At 42.8% G+C, this 12,003-nt stretch overlaps 1 protein-coding gene across 1 annotated transcript; it reads right to left on the bottom strand.

Annotated features, from left to right (window-relative positions):
• Nucleotides 1–2,469: 2,469 nt before the first annotated feature.
• On the bottom strand, nt 2,470–8,023 carry LOC124882349 (interactor protein for cytohesin exchange factors 1-like). Its single transcript, XM_047388691.1, has 8 exons — nt 7,734–8,023; nt 7,235–7,308; nt 7,047–7,118; nt 4,567–4,622; nt 4,372–4,469; nt 4,037–4,271; nt 3,798–3,961; nt 2,470–3,022 (listed from the first exon to the last, which is right to left on the bottom strand). The coding sequence occupies exons 1-8, from the start codon at nt 7,890–7,892 to the stop codon at nt 2,789–2,791; spliced, it is 1,092 nt and encodes a 363-aa protein (XP_047244647.1). The 5' UTR covers nt 7,893–8,023; the 3' UTR covers nt 2,470–2,788.
• Nucleotides 8,024–12,003: the final 3,980 nt, after the last annotated feature.

Here is a 12,003-nt window from a genome sequence, read left to right as displayed (position 1 = left end):
GAACTTAAGCATGAGCTGTTCTGAACCACTAGAATCTCCTGAAAAGTTCTATAATTTTGTCCTACATTTCAGGAAGTGAAACTCAATCGATTAAAGTAAAATATTTCTGCCTTTTATTTCTTATAGTTCTGATGATTCTGGCATACACAGAATAAAAACCCAAAGTTTAGCATCTCAGAACATTTCATCAGAATACATGTTTTAAACAGAAACGTCAGGCTACTGAGAACTGGTACCCGTTCTGGGCTCCTTTTGCATGAATTACTGGATCAATGCGGCTCATTATGGAGATCAGCCTGTGGTTCTGCTAAGGTGTTCTGGAAGTCCAGGTTGCTTTGATAGCAACCTACATATCGTCCCTGATTGTGGAAACTTCATGCTTGACTTCACCGTGGATTCTGTTCCTCCAGACTGGGACCTTGATCTCCAAATGAAACACAAACTTTAATCTGAAAAGAGAACGTTGGACCAATGAGCAACAGCCCAGTTCTGGTTCTCCTCACACATACCTGCTTCTGGTTTCTGCCGTTCGAAAAAGGTGTGCTGAAGTAGGGAAACATCTACAACAACCATGGTTGAAAACACTGCTCCAGATCACTGAATAGATTTTGCCTGACAATCCTTTCAAGACTGCAGTTATCCCTGTTGCCAGTGCGCCATTTCCTACCACACATTTTCCTTCCACTCAACTTTCTATATGCTTTAGCAATGGGTTTTTGTGGCTTAACCTCCTTGTGAGGGGTGTCCATGCAGTGTTCTGGACGTCTGTCCAGTCAGCAGTCTTCCCCGTGGCTGTCTAAGCTGGGGGGTGACTCCAGTCCTCGGGGGGGCGGTGTTCTGCTACGTTAGATGTGTCCTTGAATCAAATATATGGCTCATCGTCAGGCCTGTGCAGAGCTTCACTGCAAACTGAGGAGGGAATTCAGCCATCGATTCAGATATGTTGGACCAAGGACACATCTACAGGTTTCAGGACACCTAGGCTTGGAGTTGCCCCCCCCCCCCCCCCCCCCGTCCCAGGCTAGACTGAAATTTATCGATAAATATTCTTTTTTTATTGATCTTTTGTAATCAAATTTTCCAAGACAAAATTTAAGGTTTTCATTTGATAACGAGCGTTTGGAAACGTAAGTCTAAACACAGTGTGAAGCAGGTTTAAACAACATATAGTGTGAAGTCTGAACCATAAACCCGATCTGAATGGGTCAAAGCAGAATCACATTAGATGTAAACCTGATATGATACAAAATGAACACGTCTGACTGGGTCTAAAAATGCATGAAGTGGTTCTGAGCAGGTTTTAAGTGCCAGAATACAGGAGTTGGACAATGAACCTGAACCACCTGTCATTTTATTGTGGGAGGTTTCATGGCTAAACTGGACCAGCCTGGTAACCAGTCTTCATTGATTGCACATTGCACCAGTAAGAGCAGAGTGTGAAGGTTCAATTATCAGGGTAAGAGCACAGTTTTACTCAAAATATTGAAATGCACACAACATTATGGGTGACATACCAGAGTTCAAAAGAGGACAAATTGTTGGTGCACGTCTTGCTGGCGCATCTGTGACCAAGACAGCAAGTCTTTGTGATATATCAAGAGCCACGGTATCCAGGGTAATGTCAGCATACCACCAAGAAGGATGAACCACATTCAACAGGATTACTGTGGACGCAAGAGGAAGCTGTCTGAAAGGGATGTTCGGGTGCTAACCTGGATTGTATCCAAAAAACATAAAACCACGGCTGCCCAAATCACGGCAGAATTAAATGTTCACCTCAACTCTCCTGTTTCCACCAGAACTGTCCATCAGGAGCTCCACAGGGTCAATATACACGACTGGGCTGCTATAGCCAAACCTTGGTCACTCATGCCAATGCCAAACGTCGGTTTCAATGGTGCAAGGAGCGCAAATCTTGGGCTGTGGACAATGTGAAACATGTATTGTTCTCTGATGAGTCCACCTTTACTGTTGTCCCCACATCCGGGAAAGTTACGGTGTGGAGAAGCCCCAAAGAAGCGTACCACCCAGACTGTTGCATGCCCAGAGTGAAGCATGGGGGTGGATCAGTGATGGTTTGGGCTGCCATATCATGGCATTCCCTTGGCACAATACTTGTGCTAGATGGGCTGCCAAGGACTACTGAACCATTCTTGAGGACCATGTGCATCCAATGGTTCAAACATTGTATCCTGAAGACGGTGCTGTGTATCAGGATGACAATGCACCAATACACACAGTAAGACTGGTGAAAGATTGGTTTGATGAACATGAAAGTGAAGTTGAACATCTCCCATGGCCTGCACAGTCACCAGATCTAAATATTATTGAGCCACTTTGGGGTGTTTTGGAGGAGCGAGTCAGGAAACGTTTTCCTCCACCAGTATCACGTAGTGACCTGGCCACTATCCTGCAAGAAGAATGGCTTAAAATCCCTCTGACCACTGTGCAGGACTTGTATATGTCATTCCCAAGATGAATTGATGCTGTATTGGCCGCAAAAGGAGGCCCTACACCCTACTAATAAATTATTGTGGTCTAAAACCAGGTGTTTCAGTTTTATTGTCCAACCCCTGTAACTTCTAATGTACAGAAGACAGTCCATACAAAGAAACTGCTCAGGAGGTGATAAATCAGTTCTTTCCATCTGACATCAGAACCTGAAGGTCCTATCTGTGGACCACAAGGACACAGAGGCTTTCCTAACATTTCTCTGTAAATATCTGGAGTGAAGTGATTCTGGATCCGATGAGTGAACGGAATCTGTTTTTATGAATGAGTTCAGTCTTCAGAGTGAGAACTCTGCTCCGGTCTGACTGTCTGACCCTCGACCTGATTTCTCTCCACATGATTCGTCTGCAGTCTCTGCGCTGAGCTCGGTGGCGACCCCTGCTGCTCGGCTGTGCTGCAGCATCTCCTCCAGTAGGACAAGGTTGGACAGTTTCCACTGCCTGTAGGTGGGGGCTGGGAGGGCCGGATGGTCCAGGATCTGCCCCACCACATGCAGCTCTGACTCTTTAGCCTGAAGAACATCCAGCAGTTTCAGTTCACATCAAACAGCCAATTATTTTATTCACATTCTTCCTTTAAAGTCATACCGACAGCCCCAAGATTCTCTGATTGGTCTGTCCCAGTGACCTGAGGAGGTCCCGCCCATCACTACAGGACACTAAACCTCCTTAACATCATACCAACAAAATTTACCTTTAAGCTTCATTTCAACTAAATTCATCTCAAATCTAAGAAATTCCACAGTAATTAGGAAAATATTACAGTCTGCTTAATTTTACTTAAAATAAATGTACCAAAAAGAACAATTTCTGCATCCTTTTAACAGACTTTACACAGATTCAGCTCAACAAATATTCATTGGGGAATACATGAACAATAATTTACAAAAAGCCAAATACCAAATATCATAGAAATCTATAACTTTCATACAAATCCAATATAAAACTGACCAACACAAACTTCCCACAAATTTAGCTGAAAATGAACAAGTTTAATGAAAATTCTGCATATATTCAAATTCTAATTTAGAAAATTTGAAATATTTATTTTATTAGAACTATAATTCGGCAGAAAGGTGACAAATTTCCCAAAATGTCTCATAAATTTCACACTATTTTCTGTAACTCAAAACGGTTTATAGAAATTTGACATGAACACAAAAGAAGCAGAAATGTAATCTAATGTAAATATAAAGGTTTGTGGTGGTAGAGCGACTGCTTTCAATACTGCAACTGCTCAACATCAGACCATTTGACCTCCTGACCCTGAAGAACATCTGGACTCACCTTTAAGGTGCTGCTGAGGATCCTCAGCTGGTGCAGCTTCTCGTTGATCTGCTCGTTGCGACTCCGGCGGATAAACGAGGCCCGGAAGTCTCTCTGTCCGATCGGAGACAGTCTGGCTGCCTTCAGGTGTTTGTAGAGAGACTCCATCTCATCTGACGGCCTCTCTGGAAACAGGGCAGTCACAGTGCGATGAAGTAGCTGCTGTTGTCATGGTAACAAGTCTGGATGTAGGTGTGTACCTTTTTCTGTGACCCAGAGTTCCGGGATCCTGGTTGTTTCGCTGGAATCACCTGATGTTGGGAGGTCCAACCCGGAGAGCTGACTGCCACTCGAGGGTTCTGTTGTTGTGGTTCTCCGATTCAAACATAAAGAGCTGCCTGCTGAACAGGTTCTGGTTCTGCTGTCCGAGGTCAGGGTGGTGGCTGGCATGGAGGAGCGGGACAGAGACTGACTGAGAGGTGGGACATCCTCTGCCTGTGAGGAGAAAGTGGGAAAGGTTTCCTTCAGTGGAAAAATGCTGGTTTATGGAATTCTGTTTCCATGTTTCCGCAATGGGGTGGAGAACTGAGTTTACTGAGGTTTCTGGTTCCGTTTGGTCCAGTTCAGAATCCAGGGAAATGGAGGCTGACGCAGATTCGTCAGTATCCTGATCGCTGTCTTCGCTGTAGCAATCTGCAGAGAGAAGCAGGCTGTGAACGAACTGAGGAAGAGGAGGATTAGAGGAGCAATAGAGACGGAGAGCAGGTCCGTGTGGTAATGGAGTTGAGACCTTCAACGTTGATGAGCTCATTGCGTCCAACTGCTTCACGCAGTTTGCTGATCCACCTGAAGACAAAGAGACACAAGAGCAGCAGTTAAATGAGCAGAAAGTTAGGAAATGTTCTCAGTTCTTCACAACATGTTCCTGATCCAACATTCTCAGCTAGAGGATTCCCAGCATTCCTCAAAGGAGGAATTATTATTAGGAGTTGACTCATTTATAGTAACATAATCCTCTTGCTGCAGCCAGGTTTCTGTGAGGCAAAATAAATCAATCTGATTGTCACAAATCAGGTCACTAACTAGCAAAGTCTTTGAAGAGGGAGATCTTATGTTCAGTAAGCCACATTTACTTGTTTTATTTTTCTTTTCGGTCTGAGTTGAGTTTATTTTTATGAGATTTTCCTGATTTCCTCCTTTTAGATTATTTTCTAACCTATTCAATTTTGACACTGTCTTAATAGGGTAATGGGTGGGTAGCAGTACAGAAGCTGCAGAGAGGAGTTTTAAACTACGACCCTGCTTCCTGGTCTGAACCCTGGGTGGTCAGAGTTTTGGAGAACTGATAAATTCGTCCAGATTCATAGAAAGCAGAGCTGCTCCATCCAAAGTGGGATGGATGCCGTCTCTCCGGATCAGACCAGGTTTTTCCCAAAATGTTCGCCAGATATCAATGTAGCCCACATTGTTTTCTGGACACCACCTAGACAGCCAGTGGTTGAATGACAGCATGCGGCTAAACATGTCGTCACTGGTCAGATCAGGGAGGGGACCAGAGAAAATTACGGAGTCTGACATTGTTTTGGCAAAATTACACACCGAAGCAACACTAACTTTGGTGACTTCCGATTGACGTAACCGGGTGTCATTACCGCCAGCGTGAATAACAATCTTACTGTATTTACGCTGATCCTTAGCCAGCAGTTTCAGGTATGATTTGATGTCGCCCGTTCTGGCCCTGGCAGACATTTGACTATGGTGGCTGGTGTCTCTAGTGCCACGTTTCTGACTAAACAAATGATGACCTTCAAGAGGTAGTCACCTGAAATGGTTTTCCAACAGTTTTGAAGGAGTTCCCAGAGATGCTTAGCTCTTGTTGGCCCTTTTGCCTTCACTCTGCGGTCCAGTTCACCCCAAACCATCTCGATTGGGTTCAGGTCTGGTGACTGTGGAGGTCAGGTCATCTGGCGCAGCACCCCATCACTCTCCTTCTTGGTCAAATAGCCCTTACACAGCCTGGAGGTGTGTTTGGGGTCATTGTCCTGTTGAAAAATAAATGATGGTCCAACTAAACGCAAACCGGATGGAATAGCATGCCGCTGCAAGATGCTGTGGTAGCCATGCTGGTTCAGTATGCCTTCAATTTTGAATAAATCCCCAACAGTGTCACCAGCAAAGCACCCCCACACCATCACACCTCCTCCTCCATGCTTCACGGTGGGAACCAGGCATGTAGAGTCCATCCGTTCACCTCTTCTGCGCCGCACAAAGACACGGTGGTTGGAACCAAAGATCTCAAACTTGGACTCATCAGACCAAAGCACAGATTTCCACTGGTCTAATGTCCATTCCTTGTGTTCTTTAGCCCAAACAAGTCTCTTCTGCTTGTTGCTTGTCCTCAGCAGTGGTTTCCTAGCAGCTATTTTACCATGAAGGCCTGATTCACACAGTCTCCTCTTAACAGTTGTTCTAGAGATGTTTCTGCTGCTAGAACTCTGTGTGGCATTGACCTGTTCTCTAATCTGAGCTGCTGTTAACCTGCGATTTCTGAGGCTGGTGACTCGGATGAACTTATCGTCCGCAGCAGAGGTGACTCTTGGTCTTCCTTTCCTGGGGCGGTCCTCATGTGATCCAGTTTCTTTGTAGCGCTTGATGGTTTTTGCGACTGCACTTGGGGACACTTTCAAAGTTTTCCCAATTGTTCGGACTGACTGACCTTCATTTCTTAAAGTAATGATGGCCACTCGTTTTTCTTTACTTAGCTGCTTTTTTCTTGCCATAATACAAATTCTAACAGTTTATTCAGTAGGACTATCAGCTGTGTACTGTATCCACCTCCTGCATAACACAACTGATGGTCCCAACCCCATTTATAAGGCTTGAAATCCCACTTATTAAACCTGACAGGGCACACCTGTGAAGTGAAAACCATTTCAGGTGACTACCTCTTGAAGCTCATCAACAGAATACCAAGAGTGTTTGGAGCAGTAATCAAAGTAAAAGGTGGCTACTTTGAAGAACCTAGAATATAAGACATATTTTCAGTTGTTTCACACTTTTTTGTTCAGTATATAATTCCACATGTGTTAATTCACAGTTTTGATGCCTTCAGTGTGAAGCTAGAATATTCATAGTCATGAAAATAAAGAAAACTCTTTGAATGAGAAGGTGTGTCCAAACATTTGGTCTGTACTGTATATATATATATATATTTCTAAAATATGATCAAAGAAAAGTACCAATACACAGAAAACACTGTGAACTACATACTTATTCATGTCGGTGAAGCTGTCTGCAGCGATGAAGATGGTGACCACATTAGGATGAGTGGCTGTTATCACACTGAAACACACAGAGAGCCGCTTCTGATGAAAATATGACTTCACAAGTAACCAGCAGCATGTTTCACTTAGGCAGGTCTCAGTTTGAAGCGTTAACCACAAAAAGCTTAGTCGTACTGTCTCTTCCTGCACCCTGTGGCCTGTTCAATGCTGAAACCACACAAGTTGATGAAGCCTTCAGCCTTCTCCGCCTGCAGGACAGAGAGACCCTTTAAGAAACAACTTAAACAGTCTGCTGGAAACCCTAAACCTGAACCATTTTATGCTGCTGGACTGTTCCAGGTTCCAGATTTGAACAGAAACTGGAACGTTTTAGTCTTGTCTTCTTTGTTAATGCCTTTGGTTGAAGCTGCCGGATGTGAGGCTGCAGCTTTCTGACCAACTTTCTGATTGGCTGTTAGTTTAACGGCAGGTTGACCTATTTAACTTGTTCCCTCACATCCAACAAGCTGCTGGTAAACATTCACATCATAAAACTTTGACAGATTAGATCATTTTGCTTGAATGAAGTAAGATAAAATAAGAGGAGTACAAATTAATAAGAAAACTGATGCTGAAAGCTGTAGATAAATCTGCTGAGCATCAAGGTCTCCAACCTAAACCAGTCTGAACTCACCATCTTGTTACCGTACCAGTACAGGGAGCTCTTCTTCAGGACAAACCAGAACCTTTTCCATTTGCCTCCCAGGAAGCTGCGTCCGTCCTTCCTGCGCTGCAGCCAGCCCTGGCAATCGGCCTCCCCCAGGTTTTTGACGGAAACCCGCCGGCGGCTCATGGCTCCTGGACGAGGAGCAGACTGCAGGTTACTGGAACATCTCAGTTTTATTCAGTCCCCAACAGCCCGATCTTCTCCGGAGTCTAACATGGAGGAATGTCCAGGAACATTCCGTTTTTTCCTGTTTTCAGGTTTCCTACAGTAACTCAGCTGCTGCTGTTTGTTTAAAAGGTTATTACAGAAACAGCTTAGATCATATGTATGTGATCACAGCCCAAAGCATCATGGGAGCTGTAGTTCCAATAAAAAACTAGAACTCTTGAATGTTTTGCTCTGATATGTCGTTTAGTTAACGGGTTAAATGTTAAAACGGATAGGTTTAAGTTTCCCGTCGGGAAAACGTCTGGTGTAGCTGATGTATTCTGAGCTGTCTCAGTCAGTAGCTCATGGTCCATGCTTAGATGCTTAGCTGGTTGGCTCCTCGAAGATCTCCACAACTACTAACACTGACAGAACCATTTGCCAGTCTTTGCTCCATGCTGCCCTCCGATTCATAATGGTTTGTTGGTTTCTTTGTTGTGTTGGAGTTTTAGTTGGTTAGCTGGTTATGGTGGCTGATTAGTTTGTTGATTGGTTTGTTTGTTTGTTGGTGTTGGCATGGTGGTGGTTTGGTTCATCCTGCATGGAGACCTCCACTGTTATTAACATTTACAGAACCATCTGCCAGCCTCTGCTCAGTCTGAATGCCTTCATCTTTCTACAGCTGGTTGGGGGCTCCCTAAATACTATAGTGTCATCTGCATATGAAAGTATTAACGTTCTATTGTTGTGATCACCGATGAACAGAAATAAAATGGATCCTATGTTTTGATTTGATTTATTTTATAGTGTCATGCAGGTTTGGTACCCAGCCTACATAGGTTTACAAGACACTAAACAATGAATACAGAAAGAGGAGCCACCAAGAAGACCACCGTTTGATCCCTTTTTTAAGTCTGGACAGTTTTGTGGTTCAGTTAAATGTGTGTGCGTTTTTTTCTGTTCTTTTTCATGTTTTACTACTAATTAATATGAAATAAAAATAAAGGACAACAAACAAACAGGCATTATAGAGGATAGGAAACTCTGTGTCTTCGCTGCCAAGCATTTTCAGAAAGTCTCTTCATTAAATACCCAGAATAACATATTGGCTTCAGTCTGCCAAAGGAAATCAGGATTTTTCTGTTGGATTTTATTGAACACATTTTTTCTCAGTTCATAACACAGAGGACAATGAATAACAATTTAAATTCACACATAAATGTTGATCTTCAGGAACCCCTTTGAACCTGTCCACTTTAATTTTTTATTTCTTTATTATCATCTAATTATTTAATTTTTTAATTTTTATTCTCCTAATTATTTATGTTCATTGTTTAATTACCTTTATGCCACTATAATGTACTTTTTCTTTATGTCTCTTCTTCTTCTTTTTTTTTTACAGCGCTTTGAATCGTCTTGCTACTGAAATGTGCTGTATAAATAAACTGGTTTGCCTTGCGACCAGAGGAAGACAACCAGTTCCTCATTGAGCAAACAGTGACTTTTGTCTTCTTCTCATATTTAACTTTACAAATAACTTGGTTGATTGATGATTCCTTCACCTCAGGTAAAGAGTGTGGGTTTCATATTAATCACCCAGTCTGAATACTTTCACTTAACATTAACTGACTTCATCCCTTCTTTTCTCCCCATGCTGCTGCCATCCTCGTCCATTATCACTTCCTGGATGGACTATTGCAGCTCTCTCTCTTTGGTCTCCACAGTAAGTCCCCCATAAACTCCAGCTTCTTCAGATTGCTGCAGCCTGCGTGAGAACTTGTACTCCCTCAGGAGAACACATCACTCCAGTTCTACGACAGCTTTGTTGGTTGCTTTACAATTTTAATTCTCACATTTAAGTGTATCCACAACCGAACAGAGTTTTCAGTCGCTCTGGAACTCGCTTCCTCCGGTCATTAGGAACATTGATTCTCTTCCCTTATTCAAATCACAGCTCAAAAAACACCTGTTGAAACTGGCTTATTCACTGTTGTCAAATGTTGTTCACTGACTTGCTATTTTAATTTCTTATTTTATTCATTCATTCATCTTCTATAGCTCTTATTCCTTATTGGGTCACGGGGGAGCTGGTGCTTATCTCCTGCAGTCTACGGACGAGAGGCAGGATATTTTATTGATCATTTATTCGTTCTTCTCTGTAAGGTGACCTTGAGTTTTAGAAAGGCGCCCTCAGAAAAAATGTATTATTATTATTAAAGCACTTTGAATTCTGCTGTTGCCATAACGTGATCTACAAATAAACTTGGCCTGTTTTTCTCATTGACTGGAAAGGGATCATAAAGAGAGACATGACTTCATTCCCAAACCTGGGTTCCAACTTCAGGGAAAATCAACTTTTACACTCAGAATTCAAACTTTAAGGAATGTTCCAGTTGATTTGAATTGCTACTCACAATTATTGTGGTCAGTACTGAAAACCTGATTCACACGATTCCTTTTTGAGACTGGAAGCATGTTGCATTTCCTGCTCAAAACAACAAAATAATTGTTTGGAAGAGTGGGATCATGGTTGTTATTGGTAACATCATTTGGAGCTTTGCCAAACCTGCCAGTTGATTTTAATCAGTTGTAATCCAGAGATTCCCACTTCTGGGGATCCTGCAGCATTGTTTAATAAAGACCGGATCTGCTGCATCAGTTTATGCTGATGTAAGAATAAAGATATAATCAGATGGAATATTTCATTCTCTGGTTTCCTCTGTAGGTTTAATCGTTTTCTTCCTGTAATCTGACTTTAGAATCAGACCAGAACTGTTCTCATCGTTGTCTCATCATTTCTCACATTATGAGCTTCATCTATGAAGTCCAGATCGGTTCCTGTTAAAGTCTTATTTACTGTAAGGAACTCAGAGATTACAGCTTCTCATTGTAAAAGGACATAAAAAACAGAGGAGCTCAGGAACCTACAGCCTCCTTCCAGAACAGAACCACCATCTGCTCCTCAGCAGGTCGACTTTAACCTGACCTCAGATAGACACAAAAACTCCAGAACCAGCTTGAAATGATCACAGACAGGACAACTGGTCGTTGGAGCTAAGCTGATGGTGCAGTCTTGAACCAGGACCAAAGGGTTTAAAGTTCTGCAGAAACATGTGCTCTAATTGGACCGCCACCACGGGAGTTTTGAGGAGCCTGAATACAGGATTGAATCTGAGGTAAAAAGCAGCCAAAGACTTTGAGGAAGCCTAGAGAACAGTTCATCCAGACCTCTTCAGCAAAGTGTAGAAACCAATCAGCATTCAGCATCTGATCTAAAGCCTTCGATCGTAGTTGATAACAATGAACCTCAGTCTGCAGTTTATCATCTGCTCTATCATCAGCCCTCTGCTGTTCCTCACCACCCATCATGAAGCTGCACTCACCTGCAGTCTGGACGTCCAGCAGCTCGACAGACTTCCTGCACCCAAGATGCTCCGAAGAGGAAGTAACATTTCTGAGAGCTGTTTTTCTGAATTTATAACTCAGCAAGCTGCTGACCACAGAATCATAATTTTACTCTGAGAGCACACCACTCTGACGCCTCACAGTTCTTCCTGTTTCACATGTTCTCTGGAACCTGCTGCAGAAAACATCCTCTTTGTCACAATGAGCTCTGTTAAATCTGCAGAAGAAACCAAACGTTTCTGCTGTTGAGATTTTTGTGTTCAGTTAAAGTGATTTTAAGGCTTTTATCAGTAAATCTGTAAAATTATTTCTGTTTAACACAAATATTTCCTGTGTTTCTCTTTGTTCTTCCTCCCCTGGAATCCTCTCAGGTCAGAGGGAGGATTCATCAGAGACAATACCTTTGATCCAGTCTCCTGCTGTCCATCACTTTACCTCCTGGAAAAATTCAATCTGTCTTTGATGGTTGTCTTGGAAAGATGTGGCTTATTTGTGATGCACCCATACCGATTGTGGGCCCAGAGATGGTTATGGAGCTCGTTAATGCAAATTTCTAATCAGCCAATCACATGGCAGCAACTCAATACATTTAGGCCTGTAGACATGGTCAAGATGATCTGCTGCAGTTCAAACCGAGCATCAGAATGGAGAAGAAAGGTGATTTAAGTGACTTTGAACGTAGCAT

Source organism: Girardinichthys multiradiatus, chromosome 15 (genome assembly GCF_021462225.1).
Source record: "Girardinichthys multiradiatus isolate DD_20200921_A chromosome 15, DD_fGirMul_XY1, whole genome shotgun sequence".
NCBI lineage: Eukaryota > Metazoa > Chordata > Actinopteri > Cyprinodontiformes > Goodeidae > Girardinichthys > Girardinichthys multiradiatus.
This window is presented reverse-complemented; position numbering and strand designations above follow the sequence as displayed.

Coding starts and splice junctions, on each gene's coding strand:
- LOC124882349 (XM_047388691.1), bottom strand. CDS start 7,892: ATGAGCCGCCGGCGGGTTTCCGTCAAAAACCTGGGGGAGGCCGATTGC. Junction 7,119..7,234: donor ACAGGGTGCAGGAAGAGACA/GTACGACTAAGC, acceptor TGTGTGTTTCAG/TGTGATAACAGCCACTCATC. Junction 4,623..7,046: donor AGCTTCACCGACATGAATAA/GTATGTAGTTCA, acceptor CTTTGTCTTCAG/GTGGATCAGCAAACTGCGTG.